The sequence below is a fragment of the Melospiza melodia genome, chromosome W (assembly GCF_035770615.1).
Source record: "Melospiza melodia melodia isolate bMelMel2 chromosome W, bMelMel2.pri, whole genome shotgun sequence".
Lineage (NCBI taxonomy): Eukaryota > Metazoa > Chordata > Aves > Passeriformes > Passerellidae > Melospiza > Melospiza melodia.
This window is the reverse complement of record NC_086225.1, coordinates 4982952-5009488: the sequence shown is the minus strand read 5'-3', so window position 1 is coordinate 5009488 and position 26537 is coordinate 4982952. Positions and strand designations below refer to the sequence as shown.

Below are 26537 nucleotides of genomic sequence, written 5' to 3'. Positions count from 1 at the left end.
GAGCCTCCCCTTCCGCTGGAACCCAGGACGGGGTGCTGTGGGTGTAAGGGAGGGACATGACTGTTTGGGCCCCTCCTCAAGCCCCACGAGACCCCCTCCACCCTTGCTGCCCTTTCAGAGGCTGTGCAAGGGAGGGGGGGGGGGGGCAGAAGCTGCACCCAGACTGTGGGGGCTGTGTCTGCTGCCGTTGGAGGAACTCGGTGGGGGCAGGGCTGGAGCTGTCCTGTGCCGTTTCCCTATCCCCTTTGGCTGATGGCTGCCTTAGGCCTCTCTCAGGACCTTCGAAAGTGTTGGGACCTGCTTAGAGCTCTGTGTTGCCGCTCCACCTAGAGGAACGTGGACCCCTCCCTCATAGAGGCCCTGATGTGGCCCTATGACACCCTGGGGCCACTGGTTTGATGGGACATAAATATTTTGACAACAATTACAAACCTTTCCAGCACTGTGAAGCTATTCATTTGTGAACAATTCTCAGGCCCACAGGGCTCCACAGGGATCAGTAATTTTAACACTAAGGTGTGACAACAGTAATGTGTAATTAAGGACCTAGTGCTATGCAGTGCTGAAGATCTATGATTTAAAACTGATAAGGATTTAATGTAAATAATAATTCGTATAAATGTTGTTGATTGCTATATCTATAGTTGACATAGTAATTATTTTGACCAGATATACATGTAAAATGCTTCTTGATGCCTATGGTCCCATAGGACAGGGTTAGAATGCTTTGTTATTGCGAGTGTTCAATCAATGTAAGCTATAGTAGTAAGGAAGAGAATAAAGAGAAAAAATGCAGACAGAAGATGTGAGACAAACAAGCAATGAAGACCTTTTAAATAACAGCAAAGGTTAAAATAAGAGCAATTGCTGCAAGCTCTAAGTTTGCCTCAACACTAATAACTAACTTAATGAAGTAAAGAGACAGCCTGAAATTACAGAGAGGACTTTCCTACAGCTAGAGATATTTGCTTAAAATTAGTACTTAGTCTACTGTCAGCGAGTTTTGATATGTTGAAAAGTTTAGAAATATAATATGAAACAATCTTTTCTAGAGTCTGATAAAAAACAGTAGAAAAAATCTAAAGGGAACATTACTGAATATTGTAATGATGAAATGTTTAGTTTAAAAACAGATATCATCAGTGTGTGTGATGTATTGTATTTGATATTTGTATATTATTTATGGTATTAATGTACATTTAGGCATTATTTATTCTGATTATGTGGGACAAATTTATGCTATGGAATCTGTTAGTGAACCCCCTGTTACTATTTAAAAAGGAATTTGTATTGTTCAACTTGTTCTTTTTGTGAGTTATGTTCCAATTGCAATGAATTGGAGTCGTGGTACAGGAGATCTTGGATCTACAGGACCACCTCAAGTATTTTGGATTCAAAAAGTGACAGATCAGTGCCCGGAAAAGGAATGCATCATTGCAGCCAAGGGGCATCATCCAGAGACCATAATAATAACAGGCTTGATTAGCATGGGAGCAGATGCAACTGTAACTTTACAACTTTTCTTTGGTCTCTGTCACAGACATCTTTTTGTGAAAATCCTTTCCTTTAGGATTTTTCTCTTCTGAGGAGCTGAGGCCTCAGAAACAAAATGTAAACAATGGTTATCTGCTGCTGTGGAATGCAACAGGTAGATCCGTGATTGGTCCTGTAGATGTTTTGATTTAGTGACCAGTCACGGCAGAGCTGGCTCTCGTTCTCTGTCGGAGCCAGCTGCCTTTATCATTCTTTTCTATTCTTAGCTTAGCTAGCCTTCTGAGAACTTTTCCTTCTATTCTTTTTTGTATAGTTATAATGTAATATATATATAATAAAATAATAAAATCAAGCCTCCTGAACATGGAGTCAACATTCTCATCTCTTCCCTCATCCAAGAACTCTTGTGACCTCTGTCACAGATCTCAATCATGGCCTCTCACTCAAGCAGGTTTTGGAATCATGGGGCTGGTTGGCTCGACTACAGGTGGTCTGTCTGCTGTAGTGAAACAATCAGGTTTGGCCAGGGCCCCATGGAGAATCTGAATGCTGACACAGCAGCAAAGAAGCTTCCTGACTCCAGGGACATCCACCCTATAACCTATCCCTATAGCCATGTAAGGCAATATCTTGTTAACCCTACTATTGGTCACTTACGGTCACTGTAACACCTTGCCATTGGTCAGGATTGGATCCGGGCCAAGGGTATAAAAGTAGCATACTGTACCCCTACTAACTCGGAAGAAGAAGAGCTGTGACCCTTCACGGACCCCTCCAATAAAGCCTTACTCGTGGAACAGCCGGCGTCTTCTCCTCCTCCTCTCTCTACCGTCTGCTGGAGCCTTAAGCCAAGGGAAGCTACCTAGCAAGCAAAGCTGAAATCATCAGAGCTGCCTAATCACTATCAGAGCTGAATATCTCCCTGCTTGCTAGGGGCTGACCCGCGGCCTTGGTCTGAGTGAGCTGGCTTCTGGCACCCAGTCCCCTTGGGGGCTGAGCTCTGGAGCGGTAATAGCTTGACTTAGGATAAGACCAATTAAGGCTCATTTAAGTGGCTGCCCAACGTGATCGTCGGACCCCCTACCCCCAGGGGTGAAGCATCACCGGAGCATCGGAGCCTTTCCGGATCTCCTGTAATTGCCTGTTCGGGAAGCCTCTCCTTCTGCACAAGGACTTTTCGTTTTAGAAAATCCTCTCTGCAGAAGGCTCGATTTGACCCTCAACATACATCTGGACAAGATAAAGTCTGAGGAGAATTGAGCAGCAGACCCCCTTCCACAGACCCCTGACCCCAAAGGACGTAAGTATTACTTAAGATTGAGCGCATACCTTTGGGTGCTCTAAAAAACCTTTTTCGGTTTTTTTTTCGTTTTTTCTCGTTTTTCTGTGGAAAGGGCTTGAAAAACATGGGTAACTTTATAAGCACCCTAAAACTAACCACACTTGAGAGACAGTTATATTTAACCATTGTAGAAACCTTATCTGTTAACAATTTATCTTTTTCTAAAGGTAGTCTGTCAAAAAAGACTCTTAAAAAAATTGTAGCTTGGATTGTGGTCCGATTTCCTGAAACTGATAAGACCACAATTACTGAAAATTCTTTCTGGGATACGGTTGGAAACATTATTTATATGTCTCAAACAAAACAGAACTTTTCTGTTACTAACTTCTTACCTTTATTTCATATAATAACAAAAACAATTGAAAAATCAAATTCTGAAAAAAGCTGCAAACTAACAGATCTTTCCTCTTCATATGCTAATTACGCTGATAAGATAACAGAGGAATGTGCCTTGCAGGCCAGAGAGCCCCTGGGCTCTGCAGTGCTTCCTGCAGATACCACCTCGCAGCCTGAGGCCGAGCAGCCCCCCCCCCACATCCCCCCCCCCTCGCGGGACCCGCGCTGCCCAACTCCCCGTTTCCCGCTGCAGCCACCCCTCCCCCTGCGCCGCTCTACCCATTCCTCATTCCCCCCCCCCCGTGCTGCCTTTGCCGCCTCCCGTTGCCGCGATGCCGGTCCCCCCTACCCCCGCGCCCTCCATCGCCGTATCCCCCGCTCCCGCTGCTGTCCCCACCCTGTCCCCCGCTCCCCCTGCCGCGCCCACTGCGTTCCCCGGTCCCGTTATAGCCGCTGCGCCCCCCAACCCCGCGCTGCTACCCCCCGCCCCCGCGGCCGCCCTCCCCGAGACTGCCCCGGCCCTCCCAGCCCCGGCTGGGAGCAGGCCGGCCCCTCCCGCTGCTTTCCCGAGCCATGTCCACACCCTGTCCCCCTGCCCCGAGCCGCACACATGCGCAGTAACACCAGCTCACCCTAATACCTGTGGTATCCCAAACCAGCAGCACTGCTTGAGCACCCCCAAACCCCCAAGGCGTGCGTCCCCACCCCCCCGCCCCCACGCGTCCCTCCAACCCCTGACCCAACCCTCCTGCCACCCGAACGGATCAGAGACGACCCGTGGCGTCACCCCCTCAACCCGATCCAGTCCCTGCTGTGTTGCTACCCCTCATCCAATAGTGCCAACTTCTGGCCAGTCATTGAAAACCTTGAAAAACGCTTCTAAACAAAAAAAAAGGAATTCACGGGTAGCATATCCCTCACAGCTTTCCTCAGACAATGAGAGCTCTTCTGATGAATCTGATTTTGATACGATTATCATAGACCCATGGGCTCTTATCAAGATAGAAGCTACGAAGTCTGGGAATTGTGACCTAGCACAGAAAATCACAGCCTTTCCGGTCGAGTACAGGCAAGGAAGGAATGGTGGGGAATCTAATATCAAGACATGGAAACCAATTTCTAATAAGGAACTCGTGCAATTGAGAAATATAGCAAAAGAACACGGACGTAGTTCACATATCTTTAGAAATTTCCTAGAAGCCATGTTCTCTGCACGTCTTGCTTCCTCACGATGTAAAAAATATTTGACAATGCCTTCTGTCACCGGCAGAATATTTGTTATGGGACAGGCATTGGAAGAAACACTTAAAAACATTATCAGATTCATATACTGCTGATGCTACTAAGACCAACTATACAGTAGAACAGTTGGCCGGCGAAGGAGACTTTCAAAAGCCAGCTGAACAAATGGAAACTCTGAATAAAGAAGCGCTGCAGGATGTAGCAATCGCAGCTAAAACCTCCTTGCTTCTTATGCAGGATGAGTCAATGCCAACAATGCATTTTTCTACCATTAAACAAGGCATTGAAGAAAGCTTTATAAAATTTGTGGACAGACTTAGAGATGCTTTGGAGAAACAAATAGAGAGCGCTGAGGCAAGGAAGGAACTCCTATGTAAGCTTGCTTTCAGCAACTCAAATGAGAAATGTAAGGGCATTTTGAGGTCTCTACCCATGGATACAGACCCTACTATAGAGCAAATGCTAGAATGCTGTACACATGACATGTCCACTGAAAATACAGTGGCCCAAGCAGTTGCTAAGGGTATTGCTGAAGGAGTTTCTGGTGCATATGCAGTCATAACCTCTAAAGAACAAGCTAAATGCTATCACTGTGGGGAACTAGGTCATTATATAAAGGACTGCCCGGAGAGATCGCCCCCCTGATACCATCGTAATTATTATCAAAGACCCCAACATCAGCAACGCTATCAACCGCGTCCTTTAAACTCCTTGAGCTGCCCGTTCGACCTTCGGGCGCAGAATACAAATCAAAGGCCACCAAGACCCAATCACGTACAAACCCAGGCTGCTCCAGACCCAAAGAAGAAGCCCAACCCATGGGACAGCCCAGATGGGTACCCGCCGGCAACTGGTAACTGCTTCGTCCATTGACTTTAATGATAAGAATGTTCACCGTGTTCCCACAGGAAAATATGGACCTAAAGGGAATCCTTCAGACATTTTAATTACAGGTGACTCTCTTAAAACTCCGAAGGAAATCTTCGTTGTTCCGGAAGTGCTGACAGTGCAGCCGGGACAAGAGATCCTCGTGCAGGTATACTGCATAGATTAACCATTTTTTCTTTCTAAGGGAACTCCAATAGCTCAGGCCTTTTTACTCCCAAAGAATCACAGGGAACAGATTCCTCTCAACCCTACAGCTATGTGGGCACAAGTCATGGGACCATCCAAGCCTACCATCAAGTGTGGCCTCTCCCACAAAGGAGAGAGGACCCACCTGCCAGGGATGCTGGACACCGGTGCAGATGTGACCATCATCGCCCGTTCAGGTTGGCCAGCACACTGGGATCTACAACCTGTTGCAGGCATGATTTCCGGAATTGGTGGAGCTATAGTATCCATGAGTAGCAAAAACAACATCCTCGTTGAAGGGCCTGAAGGCAAGCTGGCAACCATCTGTCCATTTGTGGTAAGGGCCCCCATCACCCTTTGGGGCAGAGACGTTTTATCCCAGTGGGGTGCTTCCCTACGTATTCCCATTCAGGATTTCTGACTGGGGCCACTGAGTTGAGCGCGCTGCCAGAAATACCCTGTCTCACCTGGAAAAGCCACGAGTCAATTGGACTGAGCAGTGGCCCCTAAAGAAAGCCAAGCTGCGCGCCCTAAACGCCCTCGTAGAAGAACAGCTCAAAAATGCCAAATAGTGGAGTCCGACAGCCCTTGGAACTCTCCAGTCTTCATTCTACCAAAGCCTGGTACAAACAAGTGGAGGCTTCTCCACAACCTTCGCAGAATCAACGAGGTCATCGAGGACATGGGCCCTCTTCAGCCTGGCCTGCCCTCCCCATCAATGCTGCCTAGAGACTGGACACTTGCTGTCATAGACATTAAGGACTGTTTCTTCAGCATCCCACTGCACTCTGATGATGCTCCACGGTTTGCTTTCTCGGTTCCCTCTATTAACAAAGAAGCTCCACTCAAAAGATATCATTGGCATTATCTTCCTCAGGGCCTAAAAATCAGCCCCAGTATCTGCCAGTGGTACGTGTCTCACATCCTGTCTCCCATTCAGAAATCATTTCCAGACGCTATCATCTATCACTATATGGATGACATTCTGGTGTGTGCTTCAGACAAAGCTTACTTGGACAAAACGGTCAAAAAGACTATTGAAGCCATTGAAAAGGAAGGAATGGAAATTCGTGAGGACAAAATTCAGTACACCGAGCCATGGACTTACCTTGGAGTCCAGATCCGCGAAAGAACCATCCTGCCTTAGCAGATCGCCATCAACGACGACCCAAAAACCCTCAGGGACTTACACAGCCTGTGCAGATCCATCAACTGGGTACGTCCACTGCTAGGAATTACATCAGAGGACCTTGCTCCCTTGTTCAATCTTCTTCGTGGACCCAAGGAACTGGACTCTCCCTGCACTCTCACAGAGGAAGCCAGAGGTGCCATCGTCAAAGTCCAGGAAGCCCTGTCTTCACGCAAAGCCCATCGCTACGAGCCTAGTCTGCCTTTCCAGTTCATCATCCTGGGAAAAGCTCCTCGATTCCATGGACTGATCTTCCAATGGGACCCTCAGCTGCAAGATCCTTTGTTGATATGGAATGGGTTTTTACAAGTAGCCAGCCTACAAAGACACTGACCACCTACCACGAGATTATAGCACACCTAATAAAAAAGGCTAGGACTCGCCTTTGCTCTCTTTCAGGTTGTGATTTTGAATGCATATATTTGCCAATAACACTTAAAGACTTTGAGGATTTGATCAAGACCAATGCGAGTCTACAGTTTGCTCTAGACAGTTACACGGGTCAAACTTCATCAGACATCCCACAACACGAGCTTTTTAACGAGAATGAAACTTTCCACTTGATTCCAAAACGAATCCCAAGTAGAAATCCTCTCAAGGCTCTAACCCTATTTGCAGATGGCTCAGGGTCATCCCACAAGTCAGTGATTACTTGGAGAGATCCCCAAACACAAGATTGGCAATCAGACATAAAAATAGTACTAGGATCACCACAGATTGCAGAATTAGCAGCTGTTGTCAGATCCTTTGAAAAATTTAAAAATGAGCCTTTCAATCTGGTCACAGATTCAGCTTATGTTGCTGGAATAGCAATGAGAGCAGAACATGCTCTTCTCAAAGAGGTCTCTAACCCAAAGTTTTACCAACTGCTCTCTAAATTAATACACCTGATCTCCCACAGAAAGCAACCCTACCACATAATGCATGTGAGGTCTCACACGGACCTCCCAGGTTTTGTTGCAGAAGGCAACAGGAAAGTAGATGCATTAGCAATGGCAGAAGAAACTGCTAATGTTCCTAACATCTTTGCTCAGGCAAAGCTGTCACACGCATTTTTTCATCAAAATATACCTGCCCTTATGCGAATGTTTAAGCTCTCAAAGGATCAGGCAAAAGCAATTTGTGGCTACCTGTCCAAACTGTCAAAACTAGCAGATATCATCTATGGGTACGGGAGTCAATCCCCGAGGTCTGAATAGCTGTCAGCTGTGGCAGACAGATGTAACTCACTTTGCACCTTTTGGAAGGTCAAAGTACGCACATGTTTCAGTCGACACGTTCTCAGGAGCAGTATTTGCATCATCACATGCAGGAGAAAAGACCATGCACACAATAAAACACTTTCTCCTCGCTTTTGCCACCCTGGGTGTACCAAAGGAGATTAAAACAGATAATGGACCAGCCTATACCTCCCACAAGTTGAAGGAGTTCTTCAATGAATGGGGCATAGCACACAAGACGGGCATACCTGTAAACCCCACAGGACAATCCATCGTGGAAAGGACACATCAAACCATCAAAAGAGTCCTCAATCAACAGAACAGGGGCACGAAAATCACATATCCAGTGGAGAGACTTTGCAAGGCTCTCTATGTCATCAACTTCCTGAACTGCACAGCATCAGAGCCTGACCCACCAATACTTCACCACTTTGCAAATACCACCCAAGCAAAGCTCACGGAGAAACCACCTGTGCTCATGAAGGACCCTGAAACACACCAAATTTCTGGGCCTCATCAGTTGATTACCTGGGGTAGAGGGTATGTGTGCGCGCTACTACCATCAGGTCCAAGGTGGTACCCAGGAAAATACGTAAAACCATACTTAGGCACAGCGAACACTACTGCAGATGAGGACAAGAACTCTCCTGAGGCAAACACAAGACCACCTCAAAACCAAACCAGCTCAGCCTGGAGACGAAGATATCGCCGAACACCCATAAACACAAGAACAGAGCGCCCCATTACAAGGCAGCAGGCAAAACAGAAAGTTAAACAATAGTCTGCTGTACTAGGCCACAGATAGCCTTAACACAAAAGTGTTCTCTGAATTATGTGTTATTACACTGTGTTAAAAAACCTTATTATTCCCTCTTCCTAACCTTAAAACCCCTTAACCTTCTACCCGCTCCTCCTCCATTAGTGTAGTTTAGAAATTAAAAGAAAAAGGAGGGGAGGAGGGGAACACAGAAAAGAACAAGGCAGAAATCCCTCTCATCATAAAGATAACAAATTGTGCTTATATTCCCTATCAGAAGCCCTAATCCTGCCCAAAGATGAAAAATATCTCCGTCGGTGCTGTCCTCACCGCTGCCTGGATGCTCTGCACCGTACCGTGTGCCTTCGGCTGGATTAGCCCTCAGCCCAGCCATAATGTTTGGGTAACCTTAGCAAAAACGCTAAAACAAGACAACATGTGCTTGTCCATGAGAAGCATTGATAATCCACTTTCTACATGTCTAGTAGGAATTCCCTTTGTAGCAGACGACTGGCCTGTCCATAACTCCGAGGTTCTCCACACCACAGGTAAGAGACCCAACGGGGCTGATACTTGGGACGAGTGGACAAAAATTCTGCCAGATGCTCGAGAGGAACCCCAAGAATTGCATCTATTGGGATCCTCCAAGGCCACATATTGTGTCAAATTTTACTTTAGGTGTCTGAAAAACAATTGGCCAGAAATTGACCAACACAAAAACACATATCGAAAAGATGTATCACCAATTAACAAAGCCTATAACCCTCATGATTGGTGCAATTACACAGCTCGTGTGATTTCTGTGACCTCCCTCCATCCCAAAGTATTACCCAAGGGAATGTTTGTCATCTGTGGTGACAGAGTATGGGCTGGGATCCCCTCTCGACTCCAGGGAGGTCCCTGTACCCTTGGAAAACTTTCTACCCTTACTCCAAACATCACCCTGTTACATTATTTGAAAAAAGAAAGCGAATCAAAATGACAAAAAAGGTCCTACACTGAATTTGATGAAAATTGTGATCGAGATTATACGATTGGAACAGACCAAAACAGATTGCTGTCTCTCTGTTTTTACCCTGGGTAGCTGCAGCTAAAGCCCTCGGTGAAATCAATCACCTTGGGTGCTGGCTCAGTAAACAAGCTAATGCCACATCAGTAGCCTTAAGTGATCTCTTAAAGGAAGAAGAAACCACAAGACAAGCTTCACTCCAAAACCGAGCAGCAATCAACTTCCTGCTGCTTGCCCACGGACATGGATGTGAGGACTTCGAAGGAATGTGCTGCTTCAACCTCTCTTCGCGTTCGGAGTCCATCCATGTGAACATCCAGAAAGTGAAAGATCTCATGAAGGACTTGAAAGTAGAAAGAATCCCAGATTGGGTCAATGAACTTTTCGGGCAATGGGGACTAACAGGATGGGCTGTATCTTTGGTCAAGGGAATGTTGTTGATTCTCCTTGTAATTGTCATTGTGTTAGCTATGTTCTTGTGCCTTGTTCACTGTTTCAAAAGAACTATGGCAAATGCATTTTTTGTAAAAACAGGAAGTGGAGTTATAGTGAAACAATCATGTTTGGCCAGGGCCCCGTGGAGAATTTTAGTAGAGACCACTGTGATGCAAGTCCTTAAATGTCCAGTTATAACCTTGACATGGTTGACAGATAAACCTGTCTGGATTGACCAGTGGCCCCTTCCTATTGAAAAACTTACTACCCTGCAAGCACTAGTAGCAGAACAGCTGTAAGCTGGACATATTGAAGAGTCATTTCGCTCATGGAATACCCGTTTTTGTGATAAAAAAGAAATCAGGAAAATTGAGACTTTTGCATGATCTTCAGCAGATAAATGCTGTAATGGCTACAATGGAACCTTTACAACCAGGTCTTTCAAAACCCACAACGATTCCAAAGGGATGGGAGATAATTATCATTGATTTAAGATTACTTTTTTACCATTCCATTGGCTGAACAAGATAAGGAAAAATTTGCTTTTACTGTGCCCTCTTTAAATCATGCTGAACCTAATAAAAGATATCAATGGAAAATTCTAATAGTTTGTGGCATAGGCCTTATCAAAGGTGCAAGAGCAATTCAGTACTTGCTATTGCTACCATTACATGAATGACATCTTGTTGGCTTCTCTTAAAAAACAACAGTTGTCAGATCTTGAACAATGTGCTGTAATAAATTTGAAAATTTTTGGGTTTAGTTATTGCCCCAGAGAAAGTACAAAAATAGATGCCTTGGAAATATTTGAGGTTGATAATAACCAATACTCAGATTGTGCCTGAACCTGTCAAATTAGACATTGATGTTAAAACCGTTACTGATGTATAAAAATTGGTTGATGCAATAGTTTGGATTAGGTCATAGTTAGGGATAACTAATCATCAAATGCAATCTTTGTTTGAATTATTGTCAGGGATTACTTCTTCTACTGATGAGAGATATTTGATTGATGCAGTAAAAAAAAAGGTCATGGAAGAAGTTGAATTAGCTTTGACATGCAAACTTGTTAACAGGATGAAAACTTTTGCTGGTGTGCAATTATTTATTTTTAAAGAACAAAATACCATGTGGAATATTGTGTCAATGGGATGATGATTGAGAAGATAAATGGTTTATTTTGGAATGGATATATTTATCTTTCAGATTCTGAAAACCAGCTTCAGGACTTTGAGTTTTTTGCAGATATCATTATCAAGGGTCACAGATGTTGTCATAAAATCTTAGGCCATGATCCTGTAACTACTGTGATATCTGTATAACAGTATTTTGAACAGTGTTTTCAAAATAATAATGAATTGCAATCTGCTTTATCTTATTTTACAGGCTAAATAGTGTATAATTTACCTTTTCATCCTATTTTGACTTTGACTAGGCACATTCCTTTTTAGGGGAAACAAATTTGTTCTCCTGTTCCAGTGGAATGTATAACAGTTTTTACAGATGGATCAGGGAAAACTAGAAAAGCAGCTGTAGCCTGGAAAAAGGATGATAATTGGGAACATGAATTTATGATTCAACAATGGTCTCCTTAATTGGTCAATGTGGATTCCCTTGTGGCTGCTTTGGCAGTAAAAACGGTACCTAATGTGTTATCTTATCAATTTTTTCACCAAGGTGCTTAGGCACTACAGTAACAATTTAAGTTGTCACAAAGTGAAGCAAAATCAATTGTTTCTTCTTATCCTGATTGACATATGATTCATATTTCATAATATTATGGTACCAATCCTAGAGACCTATTCCCTTTTTAAGAATGGCAAACAGATGTTATAAAAATGCCTGAGTTTGGCCATTTAAAGCCTATTTATGCTACAATTGACATCTTTTCTCATGCCATGGTTGCATTAGCATTGGCAGGTAAAGCAGCTTGGGATGTCATTCATCATTTTTGCCATGCCTTTTCTATTTTAGGTGTTTCCTCATATGTAAAGACAGATAACAGTCCGGCATATGTCTTAAAAAAAAAACCAACAAAACACCTGTAGGTGTTTTTTTGTCCCTGGAGTGTTGATCATTCCCCATATTTCAATAGGTCAAGGAATTTTTGAACGTGCTCATGGTGTTTTGAAGCACCAGGTTTAAAAATAAAAAGGAGGAATGTATAAGGAGTTACCTTAAGTGAGATTAGATAAAGCTGTTTATGTGCTAAACTTTTATGTCCTTTACCCAATTTACAATTGTCTCCTATATTGTATAAATTTTCTTCTTTGAATTCTAAATAGTCAAATATTCGTAAAAATATTAAGGTATGGGTTAAAGATTTGATTACTGGAAGGTGGATTGGCTCAGTGGAATTAACGTGAAGGAAGGGATATGTGTGTTCTGACAGAGAATGGCCCTCATAGGGTTTTTGCTCGTTGTGCTAAGTCTTATTTGGAGTATATAGGAAAGAATAGGATGGGTGGTTCCACAGCTGGATTGAAGCATGAACCCTCAAAGAACATGCTGTGAAGATGACAATTGAAGGCAGAGTAAATGAGGATATTGACTCACACTGAAAACTCAAATTTAAATTGGTGGATGTTACCTTTACTTATGTTCTTTGTATTTTTCTACAGAGAGGCTGGTAGTGCTGAGTAACGTGTCTTGTACCATCTCCCTTTGCATGGCATCAACGTTCCCAAAATAGGGGAATTTAATGTACCTAGGGGAGAAGTGTTGCCTTTGCATAGGGATTTTGAATTAGTTGTTAAGGTTCCATACTTCGAACAACTAGGTTAGTTGCCCATTATGATAGCAGCAACTGGTTGTAAAGTTAAGTGGATGCTACTTAGTTCTAAGTGGTGACTAGGCAGATGACTTGGTCTCTAATTCTGTGTGGAGAAAAATCTATTCAACTAAAAGTGAAAGTGTCATCCTGCCATAAATGTGTCATTAAGGGACTGCGGGGTCTGTAACAGCATTTGAAAATTCATTTTCTATGTGCCTTGTTGGTACATCTTTATTGTTTGTGCATGGTTATGAACATCAGGATTTTAAAGATATGTGTTGTATGGGCTTGTTAGATCATAGTGGATCAGTTCACGGGAGTTTTGGATTTGAAGGAAGAAGTTAGTAATTTGCAGGTGAATGAAGGATGGAAATGGTTGAGTGGTTTCCTTGCAAGTTGGGGTATTGTTGAACAGTTTGGAGTATTGTTGGAAGTTGGGTTGTTAATTTTGCTGGTGGTTGTCATCATTGTTTTGTGTCTTTCCTGTCTGCTTGGATTTTTGCAAGGGCCCTGCAAAAGTCCTTAGCGGTTGTGTTTGCGGTTCAAATATAAAAAAAGGGGGAATTGTGGAAGAGGTTTTACAGCAACTTCTGTGAGCCAGAGAGAAGTTTGATAAGAGGATCCATGTTTACCCCTGAAAGAATTTTCTATCAAGGTCATTGACATAGAAACCAAGAAAGAAAGAAGAATAAATAAGAGAAACCTGCAACTGCACTGCAATAAGCACTTTGTTTGTCTTTCATGACCAATTAATAATAAAGTGTAAACTTATGAGTTTTGTAAGAAGGTATAAAAAGCATGTATGCTATAATAAAAACAGTTTGAAGCCTTCTGAAAATGGACTGTGTGGCTTTGTATTATGACAGTCTCAACTATGACAGGTACACACCCTTTATTGGGTTTTAAAACTGAACAACTCTACCCCCTTTCCCAATTATTCAAAGGGAATCCCGAACTTACTTCCCCTTGCATCCTGACATCCAGAGCCTTAGAACAGATCACACAAGTGTTAAGTGCTTAACAGGGTCATAGAAAAGTTGATGGCACCCTTGTCAATTTTTATCTTAATTTTATTCAAAATGCTTACTGTTCCTCAATTTCAATTGGCAATGCCTGCACAGTGTTTACAGATGGCTCTGGAAAGACTGGGCGGTCTGTAATAGTGTGACGAAGTAACAGGCAGTGGCTACAAGATATAAAAGTAGTTCACGGTTCTTCTGAACTGGTAGAATTAGCAGCTGTGGTTAGGGCTTTTGAAAAATTTCAAGATGAGCTTAGCATTGTTACTGACTCTGCTTATGTTGCAGGTATTGTGACAAGAATAGAAGAAGCTCATATCAAAGAAGTAACTAACCCATTACTCTTTTCTCAATTACTACATTTGCATTTTGCAGTGCAGTTGCATACAAAAAGGTAGTATATCCTACACATATATTCCCATGCTGGTCTTCCTGGCCCCATCTCTGAAGGTAATGCCCGTGCAGACCAGTTAGCTGGGGCCATTGTTGTGCCAGATGTTTTTTCTCAGGCACGTCTGTCACATGGGTTTTTTCACCAGAGTGCAGCAGCTCTTCGAAAACAATTCTAGCTTACACACAAGCAAGCATGGCAAATTATGCAAGCCTGTGCCAACTGTCAACAGGTGGCACCCTTGGCCTGCCCTCAGAGTTAATCCCCAGGGACTTCAAGCTCTAGAAATCTGGCAGACCGATGTTACACATATCCCTAAATTCGGTAAATTGAAATACATTCATGTTACAATTGATACCTTTTCAACTAATAAAGTTTTTTTGGCAATTTTGTAGGTATTTTAGGAAAACCCTCTCAGTCAAGGCTTGAGGCTCTGGCCAAGCCCTAGCCCTGGGTGACTGGGGATTATACCATCAGACCCAGGTGTTTCTGCACTAAAAGTATAATCAAATCACTTTCACTTGCCCATCTGATCTTATAAAAGCTGGACCCTCTTTTGAGGTAAACTTGAAAGTTTTTCCTGGGAAAGTCTCTCCGAGTCTTCACTGTGAAATGGGACTCCCCAGCAATTGCAGACTCTAGGTGATGGTAAAGGTTTTAGACAATTTTAAGTTGTTTCTCAAGGTTCTATCTGTTTAATCATTGTCTCCATTCATAGGAAGGAGATGTGTGCGGTTACCAGTTATTGGGTGTTTTCATGTATCCCCCTGTTCACAGGAAAGATACTGCTTTTGTGAGGAATGGAGCTTGTTTGGTTTGGGAGGTGAGCCAAACATTCTAATATTAGTGTTTTGTTTCATGATTTTTGTTTATATAAAACAAAAAAGAGGGAGTTCTGTGAAGAGATGGGATGAAGTTGAGCTGTGGGCTGTGGGCCCCACCTGCAGAAGCACATGGCAGCACAGAGAGGCTTGTCTCCACCTGACCTTGGGGGGACAAGGTGATATGTGGCAGACCCCTGCAGGAGAAGAGCCTGCCAGAAGCTGACAGATGGGTGAACAGCACATGATCACCCCATAGAAGTGTCGCAGACATTTCTCCACAGAAATCCTTTCTTTCGGATTTCTGCGTCTTCGGGAGGCCAGAGGCCTCCGAAGAGAAGGTAAACAATTATTATCAGATGCTGTGGAATGCAACAGGGACACCTTGATTGGCTCATTTTCTATGTTTATAATTAAGAGCCAATCACCAGTGCAAGCTAGGGGACTGAGTCCTTGAACACAACTTTGTTGTAGATTCTTTCTTTCTATTCTTAGCTTAGCCTAGCTGCTCTGCAAACCTCTCTCTATATTCTATTAGTATAGTAATAATGTATTATATATAATATCTTAATAAATCAAGCCTTCTGATCAAGATACAAGATTCACCGTCTCTCTCTCACCAGCCGCGCCCACTCAGGTGCGGTAATAATAGAAGGACATTTAGAAAGCACATTGCTGACATGGCAACATGGAATAGGTCACATAGTGAGAATTACCCTGTAAGGAAATACTGTGCCTTGAAAAAGGGTATAAAACCATCTCGTTTCTTTGAATAAATGATTCAGGTTCCCTGCCGGTCTGAGTTTGTGTCATGGTCACTCACAAATACACACTACAAGAAATGAGGATATAACCAATGGGCCTGTACTGTTTGAACACAGTCTAAAGAACCCTCGGCTTTATTAAAGGCATAACTTTTGTTTAGTGATAACTATCTGTTAACTCCAGGAATGACTTAATGTCCTAAGGTGATGTTATGATGCTTGTATCTCCAATCATGTGTTCTGTTTATGCTGGATATTATATTCTGTGCTTTCAAGACTGGCTCTGACAGCAAGGCAGGGGAGAAGAAGAAGCACGGAGATTTGTTATCAGCCTCACTCACTCCTCCACAGTCTGCGGGAACACTGTGGTGTCTGGGCACAGACAAGGCAGAACACAGCCTTTCTTTTGCTAGTTAGTTAGTTTAGCTAGCTGAGGCAGTCCAAGTTTTCCCTGTTTTGTTTTCCCGTTTCTTGGAACCATTCGAACCTGCTCCGGACTGGGATCTGGGGAAACACTGAGAGCTCGCACTCTGTGACTTGTCGGGGCCTACTCTGGGCAGCAGCCTTTCCCAGCTCCAGAGGGACTGATAACAGAGCAACCACTCCCAGGAGAGACTTTCTGAATTTGTCATCTCTTCAGAGCAGCAAATGAGTTTTGTCATCTGGTGTTAATTTTTTGTGCTGGGGAGTGCTTTGCCTGTTAAAGAAACAGGGTTTGTTCCACTTCTCTCTGAGGAAATTCTTCCCAAACTGGTTGGGGGGGAGGGGCCATGTGGGTTTGCTTTCTGGGGGTGCCCCTATTGGAGGTTTTCTCCAAAATTTGCCCTAAACCAGGATACTTGAGCAACCTGGTCTAGTGGAAGGTGTCCCTGCCCTTTGCAGGGGGGTTGGAATTTGATGATCTTTAAGGTTCCTTCCTACTTAAACAATTTCATGATATGAAATACTGAAAATGGAAGTGTGCATGTTGTCACCTTGGTGCGAATTAAACCAGAGAACTGCAGAAAAACGCAAACGATGCTTCTCAGGTATCCATTAGGAGAAAAATATTTATAATATCTGCCAGCAGCATATATTAGCCATAGAGGGGAAAAAAAATCTGAATTATACCACCTGGAGAAACAACAGCTAAGAATTGATGTGAAATTGCCAAGTTAAACTCATTAGGAATCCCATCATATAAAGGAAGAAGCTAGAGTTGTTAATCGGGCAGGAAGCAAGACAGCTTCATATGAACTTTAGAGAATGCAGAAACTCCATGTATCACTTATTTTAGTTTTAATAGGACAAATAGAAGAACAGAAATCCTATAGACTGCTGCACCCCCAAAATCACTATCTGTGTATCAATTAGCTGTCTTTGTTGTATCTCATACTGTGTACTGCAGTATACCATGAAAGATACAAAAGCTGTACATACACCAACAATCCAATATGGATTTCACAAGAAAACCACAAGGCAACACTCAGGAGGATACTCTACCATAAGAGCAAAGTCATGCTTTGAAGTTCTATGCTGTGCTGTCAGAAAGAGTACAGCACTCAGGACTCAGACTCACAGTACTGGGAATGGAAAGTTCCCATTCTATGAAAGCAGGAGAGCTGCAGCTAGGACAGAGACTGGTTGCACACAGCAGCATACTAAAAAGACAAAGACTAGTTTGCTTTGAATCCAAACATAAGCAACTTGATACAGTACAACTGTACGAGCATTTCTATAAATGTAGTGCTACCACTACTGTCCCCATCCTGTTTGTGTCACATCCTCCCATCAGGTCGCCTTGACCTCAACAACTAGGACCATCAAGACCATTATCAAGCCAGTTATATGGCACTTGCTCCATGGTACTGCATATTGCCGCTAATTTAGGATAAAAGTGTTAAAGACTGACTGCTTTGAATATGTAATGATAATGGTTAGTGTATAAGAACTAATGTATAATGATAATTAACAACCTGTAAGAGCTAATTATAAGCACAAAGTATACTGCTAACAAATGTCAGCCTAAAAGCTTTCATTGTTTAAAACTGACCTGATGTCAGTCTATATATGTATACATATTTAATTGTGAAACAACTTTTCTCCTGCAATTTAAACTTTTAAGACTTTATTAGACTCTAATCACAATGCAATCTATGTTCTTAGCATCTGGAGACATGGAGTAGCAAGTTCTATTTAACTGGTCCTCTTAACTGGAGAATGGTAGACTTCAACTGAGTGGAAAGACATGGCAAACAGACTAAGTAGCTGAAGCATGCTAGAAGATTTGATCTAAACAACACTGATTACAATTCAGGAGGAACATGGCAAAAGAAGCAACTGAAGTTCATGTCTAAAGGAGGAGCTGAGGTCACTTGGTCTGTTCAGCCAGGAGACTGAGGGGAGACCTCATTGCAGTCTACAACTTCTTTGTGAGGGGAGGAGGAGGGGCAGACACTGATCTCCTCTCTGGTGACCAGCGACAGGACCCAAGGAAATGGCATGAAGTTGTGTCAGGGGAGGTTGAGGTTGGATATTAGAAAAAGATTCTTCACCCAAAGGATGGTTGGGCACTGGAACAGGGTCCCCAGGCAAGTGGTCACAGCACCAAGCCTGAAAGAATTCAAGAAGTTTTTGGAAAACACTCTCAGGCACATGGTGTGACTCTTGGGATGTCCTGTGAAGGGCCAGAAATTGGACTTGATGATCCCGATGGGTCCCTTCCAACTCAGGATATTCTATGACTATATGATATGATTTTATTCAAGTACTAAAGCTGAATATTTTAGCAATATTACATAATGCAAAAATATTTTGTTATTTAATACTTTCATAAATTACTGATTTTTTCACCCATACTGGTCATATTATGACAAAGAATTCCATAATGATTACCAGTCTCATTTAAACTGATCTGAATGTGTACTTTTCCACTTTTGACCTAATTTCTTCAATACATACTAAGAAATCTTCCAGTTTTTCACCCAGCCAAATATTTGCGTTTTGCTTGCCAAGGATATTAGTACTTCATACAGTATTTTGATCAATACAGGACAATATTCTGACATTTTCACTCTGAACATCAACCCAGCCACTGCTGGTTCAGATAACTCAGACTGTAATATTCATATACATATTTGTACTGAGTATGTGAATGCTACAAATTATTGTCCAGGAGAATCCCATGTTGCAAACAATTTCTGCCTGTCTCACCAACAGCAGCTCCATCTCATCTCCTAGGCATCAAATCTTTCTCTCCCCTCACTCTTCTATTGCTCTTTGGCATTTTCCACGCCAGAATACAAAAAACCTCAGGCCTTTCATGTATGAATAAGCATTCTTGACCACATGTGCCTCTGCAACGTTTTTTTGGATGCACTGTCTACCATCACCATTCAGATTTCTCTCCCATTTAACCAAGATTTTCAACCAATCTGGATGTAACTAATTAATTATTTAAAGCTCACACCAAAGCCTAAAAGTATAATTGCCTTGTGTTCTAAATACACCCCTATCTAGTTAGGACTTGTATTCTATATCTTCATTTACTCAAGTCATCTTTTTAGCAGCAATTAAGGCTGAGAAAGTACTTCATCAAGTTAGAGGAAATCAATTATTTAATGAAGTGTTCTCATACTAAAACATAGTTTTCCAACCTCAGACAATTGGGAGCAATACTTCCACATGCAACTAGCAAGTATTACAAATTTATTGCTATGGTACTTCTGCTCAGGGCATGGATTTACAGCTTAGCTTTCTTAATAAAACCTTTCACCCAACTGCAGCACTAATTTAGTGTGTCCAAGCTAGACTAATAGAACAAAACTTGAATCTGTGCATACATCAACTTTTTAATAATACCCATAATTCCTTCTCATCCCTTGATCACAGCAGAACTTTCAACTTGAGTTCAAGCCTCCTCTCTGTTATAAACTAATTAAACACCTTTGAGGCTTTTAGCCAGATAATGTAAAACACAACATAGCATAATATATGGACTTTCAGTGCCTTGTTTTATAAGTTAATTCACATGGCTAGTTCTTGAGAGTTCATTGTTTAATGTAATCCAGTAAGAATAGAATATTCATCCTTGTCAGAGACTGGAAAAAATTGATGTCTCGAGACATTTTGGGATGTATGTGTGTGTGATGGAAGGGACAGGTCAGACCCTGCTTTGGCACGGCAGTGAAATGCTCCACTCCCCAGGCATAGAACCAGCATCCCAGTCCCACAGTGTCTGTCAATCAGGGTACACCGGGGCAGTGCTGCACTGCCCTAACCCAGCTCCTGAATGGCTGAATGACCATAAGTCCCACCTGAGAGGAGGGTCCATAGAGGCCCTGGGATTTAAAAGGCTGACCATGATGTGACCATGTGCCTGACCCTGCCTCCTCCTGGAATACACACTCGAACCCAGGAGTTGGTAGCTAGATGTGTGTTTTTCTATATCTTTTTTGTCTTTCTCTCTTTCTTCTCCTTCTAATTCTCTTTTCATGGTAACGTAACAATAAACAGTTTAAAGGTTGCTAAGTTAAATCAGCTAAGTTAATGCTATGATAAGTGTTTTATGTTGAATTGGATGTTGTATTAAATCCTTTGCCAAACTTCCTTGATTTTTATATTTGACCTGTAAACTTTTGTGTAATTTTGACCTCTTGAGACTATCTGGTTGGTATTTCTTCTGTGCACCGACCCAAAGTAAAGGAACCTCAGTTTACCCCCTTACATTTAGATGTTCTGGCGTGTTACAATCCTTTAGTCCTCTATTACAGAGAAATCAGCTTCTCAGTCACAGTGGTTAATATAGTCCAACCAGACCCCACATTTTCCATTCAATTAAAGACTATTGTCACAGGAATCTGAGGATTTCCAAATGCAGCATTCACGTCTCCTAATTTTATGATTTATCATAAGGCTTATCTTCACTGCTGAAAGTACAGTAAGACTACACAATGAGACCAGTTTTCCAAATGTATCCTTGTACATCAATGAAACATAGACATTCTATACTACTAGTAGCATTAATTACACACAGAAAATCCTTACATCTCCCATCAGACAAATGGGTATACCTAATCTGAGCACCTTAAAGAAGGCTTCATGAGAATCCAGTCCCCTCCCTCTCCTACAAGGAAACATTACGGTAATCAACACCATTTTATACCACTCATAGCCTGCTTTGAACTTCAGGAAAATTTCCTGCAATACAGAAGGTTAGGAGACAGGTAGTTACTATGCCTGACTGGATTAGTGAGATTAAGGAAAACTATACTTACAGTATAGTGAGACTATTGACAAATATTCAAGATGAGGATCTCAATTACATCAGATCAGTGCTACTGAACATTAAGTCACTAAGAAACCAAACTTCTCTACCAAAGTCATCACAAAACATACAGTAACAAATAAGTTCCACTGATAACAAAAATAGCTTTTCATTAGTATCTACACATTTTAGCATCTACTGGTATTCTCCTATGCATTTAGATACATGTTAGTAAGCTTATATTAAGACATTACAAGGACATGAAAATAAAGATTACCTATCTACTACAGGAAGAATAAACAATTATCATAATTAATTTTCTATTATAGAAAACAGGTTTTAAAAAAAAATTAATTTGCTACCAAACTATCAAACCAGAAGCATTCATTCTGAGAAAGTAAATTTCTGTATCCTAGAGACACATGACCTAATAGCATTCCTGAACCTTTAATACTTACATAGCAATTACTAACTGCAACTAGAAATAATTACCAGCAGTTTACCAGGTTTTAAATGTGCCATTTCATACTACAAGCAATTAAACTATCAAATACCAGTCACCAAACATGATTCTGAATGAAAATAAAACAACTAAAATATCAGAATAATTTTGAGAAATACTTTTTATCTTTTCTCAATATACTCAAGAAGCTCCAGAACTGGGGGGAAAGGGGGTGAGTCAACAATTCAGCACCAAGTTACCAGATGCAACAAGTGCCAGATAAAAGAGAGGAAAAACACTATCTGCAAGAAGTTTGTGTTACACACTTCCTAGTCATAAGAAAAGGAGCTCACCAACTTTCCTTCCCAAAGCACAATATACCAAAACATTCCCAAAACAATATCAGCATTACTATATTCTCCACCACCAGAACTAGAATTCAAGCTGCTGAGATGTACTCTACAGCACATTTCCAGACATCTCTTGGCCTACCTCCCTGCCGCCACCTTCCTGTCTCTGCCTGGTTGACATGTTATGCCTCTTACTAGTGAATAAAACACCTTTTTGAAAGTCCTGATCAGAGACTAGTACCTCTACAGACTACCAGAAGTACACTTAAATGAGCACTTCTAGATGCTGCTGCTGTGCACCATAAATTTTTGAAAAAAATAAAATTTTGAGCAAGTTTAAAAGTTTAAGCAGCTTTAAAAAGAGCTTTGAATGAAATCAGGCAATCGATTTTAATTTTCAGATTACTACAATACCTGTCAGACATCTAAATGTAAAAATCTGTATTTTCTTCACATTCTTTTTCCCAAAATACATAAAGTTGATGCCATCAGTCCAGTCTTTTTTTTCCAAATCCAACTGTGTTTTAAAAAAAAACCCACACCTATTTTTAAGCTGAATATTAGTAAAGGGAACTTCTTATTTGTCATCCTCAATTCAGTTTGAAAGCAAAGCATTTGGTGGAATAAGAACATAAATACTAAGATTTAACACTACTGCTCTAGGAAGTTATGTGCTACACAAGTCCAGCTTTCTCCCCCTCCCCCAGTCAAATACCTGGCTATTTAACAGTAACACAGAAAAGCATGCTTTTTGGCAAGCATTAGTCATAATTAATATATATAACTCTGAAAGCTACAAAAATATTTTTTTTCTTTATCTTCTAAGGCAAGTTCATCTTTATAAGATTTCACTTATATGTAGGCTCTTTATTCTTACTAGCATAATGCCGGATCTTTTAACATTAGGCAGAAACAGCACTCCCCCTTTAGAGAAGGAAATACATAGCACAACATTTTCTTTTATAATTTTTGTACAGAGTTATGTTCAGAAAGTACAGTCAAAAAAATACTACTCTCTCTTTCTAATGCAAAGTATAAAGACTGTGATGGATGCTGACGCCTTTGCAAAGTTGGTCCAGGGTCTTAGGCTGACTCTTGGGAAAACTCCACCTCCTCCAGAAGCAAACTCTATCCCTACCCACAGAAACCTCCAAGATAACAGATATGAAAAGCTTCATATTGCAACCTCAGATAAAATCAGCTTGTTTTCTTATTAGTATCCTCTTTCCCCAGCTCCACAGTGTTGCACTAATATAACTAACCTTAATATTAAACAACCTACAAGAATTTATTTGCCATACCCATGTTTACTATCACCAGACATTAGCCTACAAATATGTAACACCCAAAAATATGTCAGTACTGAAATAGCACTTACTGTAATCACAGCCTTGCTCAAACAGATAGAACCTCTACAGCCATACTCCGTTTCATCTTCAGACTTGTAGTAACTGAGTGTGTTGCTTTTCAGAACTACCCATCGATCCTGCCACCCATGAATGTAATTGGTCCACTGTAAAAAAAAATTCAAAGATCAGCTAATAAAAAAACAACAATTAAAAAAACTTTGGCTGGTATTTCTCAGGCTTCAGGAAAGACACTTCCACATCGAAGTTCCTTCTTTATATTCACCATAAAATTGCATGCAGGATATACAATAGGAAAAAAACCCAACACACTGGAGTTCTGAAACTTTTAGAGACCAGTAGGATACACTTCTGTGAGGCCCCAGAAAACTTGTTCAAACAGACTGTTAAAAGGGCTTACAGTTTTTCATGTACTCTGAGTTAGATGCAAGGGAGAAATACTGACAAGATATTCTCAAGAGGTCAAAATAACAAGAGAAACTTTACTGGCAACTTCAGAAAATCAGAGAACTTTGGCAAAAGTTTAAAACATTCCACAAAGCATAAACTTAGCCCATTCAACTTAGCGAACTCCAAACCAGTCTGATTTTAAGTTACTCAAAACTCGGAGGAGAAGGAATTAAAATAAAACAGAAGAGATATAGAAAAGAACAAATATAACTGCCAATCCTAGTTCCAGCAGTGTTCAGCTGATAGAAATTCCAAGAGGAGGTAGGGTCAAGATGTGCTCACCTCATGTTCTGGGTTAAATACCCTTTGGCTTTCCTGGGTCCTTCTGATCATCTGGCCCTCTAGGGCTAGACTGGGGCTCCAGGGGTAGAGTGTGGGGCATTGCTTCCAGCATGCCAGTGATTGGATGCTACTGCAGGGCTGGAATACATGCCCGGGGGAGTGGGGTGTACAGGGCAGTGCATTGCCTCACAAAAGGCAAGGCCCAACCTGCCCCTTTCCCCACACATGCACCCAAAATGTTTAGAGCCAGCAATCCTTCCAGTCTCACAACTTGTAATAAGATTCTCTTACCAAATTATTCCATTTCGTCCAAAGCTTTGCTCTTTACCAAAGGGCAGAACTGAAACAGTAGTGCATACACAGAGAACTGTAGCCTACTTTTATTGATTTAAAAAGTAATTATTTCTTTAGTAGAAAGCTTGGTATGCTACCATTTGATTTTATTTGGCTTGTCTCAAGTATCGCTGAGGCATCAACTAGTAAAAGGTAAATGTCCCTCAAGCATATTCACTGCAACAGGTTTCACCATACTCGGCTATTCATATTCCATTCCATGTTCTCACAGAAAAGGCAGCATCAGCTACACTCAGCACAATCATCCAGAAACATTTGCATGTATATAAGCTACAGAATGTCAGGAGAAGCCATGGCTTCACCTGCTACACCAGTAAAATACAGCACTAGAACTTATTAGATTTCAAGATTTTACAGATGAGAACCAAGGGCCTTCTTTCCCCTGAGCTGTTCCTCCCATCTCTAGGCTTAGAAATATTTTCAAGACTGAAGGAGTTCACAGAGTCCCTCACAAAAGAGTACTAGCCCCATCACAGCTCCTCTCAGCATCCAGGGCCTACTTATAATTTCAGTACTCTATATGTGCCTTCTACACAGGTCTGTGTCTGGCCTTATTGCATAGGAAAGAAATTCAAAACATAGTGCTTTAATTCTAAAGATATTTTAACTTTATTCTCTAAGTATTTTCTGTTTTTAAAAAAAAATCTGCTTTCAAACTTAGTAATTCAATATTCAGTGTTAAAACACTCCTTAAGTTTCCCAGTATCATCCAACACATATTTGCAAGTCATTTAACTTTCAGTGATATAAGAGCAAAAAGTGATGCTTATTTTTAAAAGGGGGAGATAAACTTCAATGTAATTTTTCTTCCACTCCTCCCCACCTCCTGTACCTCCCGCTGAAGGGGTAATTTATGGCCCTGTTTTGATAGTTGGACCAAAGATTGTGCCATTCGTGCTGGGGCCTGCTTCTGGGAAGTGACCACGAGCAGCGCCTGCCTTTAGGAAGCTCCCCGGCAGGGATGTGTGATGTCGCGGCTCCAGACCACACCCAGGATTGATGTCAGCTTCGGCCAGAAGCCTAAGGAGCGGGGAAGACACCTCCTCGCGCGTACCTGGCTGCCCCCTCGCGGGCCTCTTTCCGGAAGCTCACGCCAGCCAGCCAGCAGGCTCGATATGGGGGCAGCAGAGACAGCCAGCCACCAACCCCTCCCCCAGCCGCGAGCGGCTGAAGCCTCACCCGCGACTCTTCCTCAAGAAACTGCTCCCTCATGCCGCCTCTCGAAGGTTGCGAGGGGTGAGGGAAGGACAGACAGGTACTAAGCAGATGCGAGCCTCCTCCTCCCCTGGTCCAGGGGGGATGTGGTGGTGCCTTCGGCTGAGGGAGGGGGCGCGGGGGGTTTGTGCCGGACGCCAGAGCGTCTGCCTAGCAGGCTCCGCGCCATCAGGTGGCGGCTGCATCGGCCATGACAGCGCCTCCCACGCCCCAACCAGGCCCCTCCACGGGCGCCGGGGGACGCAGGAGCCTTAGCCTGATCCTCCGGAATAGCGGGGTGGGGAGGAAACAGGCAGCCGGGGCTGACAGCCAGCTTCAGAATTAGGGTTAGGGCTAAGCTGTAGGAGGGGGACTGTAGTGCGACGCGGAAAAGGGAAGCGAGGCCGTCAGGCACAGGCTGCGGGGAGGAGGAAACGCAGCTTACCTTGCTGAGTACCCCACAGAGCTCAACGGGCAGCCCGAGCTCTGTCTCGGGGTCGTCTTCGGAACCAGAGGAATTCCAACTCTGATTGTCCGACATAGCCGAACAGGGAAGAACCAAGCGGTCCCCGCCCACAGCAGCCTCAGCTTCCTCCTGCTGAAGGGACGGGAGCAGCTAGCTCTTCTTGAGTAGTACCACCAGCAACCGGCCGGCACCGAGGCACGCAAGCCTGGATTTCCCTGTCACTATTGCTTCACAGCCCCTACCCGCGGCTAAAACCACAACACAGAGGCGGCGAGGAGACAAGTACGTGTCTGCCTGCCACGCATTCCACTTAGAACGTAGCAGCCACCACCATCTTACACAAGACGAGTGCTCCGTGCCACTATTTATTACCTCCGCTCCTCGCCTTCCCTCCCAGGTCCCCTAGCCGGGCCGCGCGGCGGCTGCCGGGAGTTGTAGTCTTCTTTCTTTCAGCAGTAAGTCTGGCTACAATCGGCTCTTGGAGACGCAGTCCGCTACAGCGGTTCTCTCCCGTCGCCGGG

The 26537-nt window shown here is 42.7% G+C and overlaps 1 protein-coding gene across 2 annotated transcripts in view; it reads right to left on the bottom strand.

Annotated features, from left to right (window-relative positions):
* Window positions 1-26106, bottom strand: part of LOC134431476 (ceramide transfer protein-like) — a 242302-nt gene extending 216196 nt beyond the window's left edge. Inside the window, exons 1-2 of one of the 2 annotated variants that reach the window (XM_063179489.1) lie at window positions 25996-26106; window positions 23282-23416 (exon numbers count right to left, since the gene is read on the bottom strand). In XM_063179489.1, the coding sequence (XP_063035559.1) occupies window positions 23282-23416; window positions 25996-26091 (231 nt within the window). In that variant the 5' untranslated portion in view covers window positions 26092-26106. The remainder of the gene's footprint in view (window positions 1-23281; window positions 23417-25995) is intronic. The other variant, XM_063179488.1, reaches the window with a different exon arrangement.
* Between the last annotated feature and the right edge of the window lie 431 nt (window positions 26107-26537).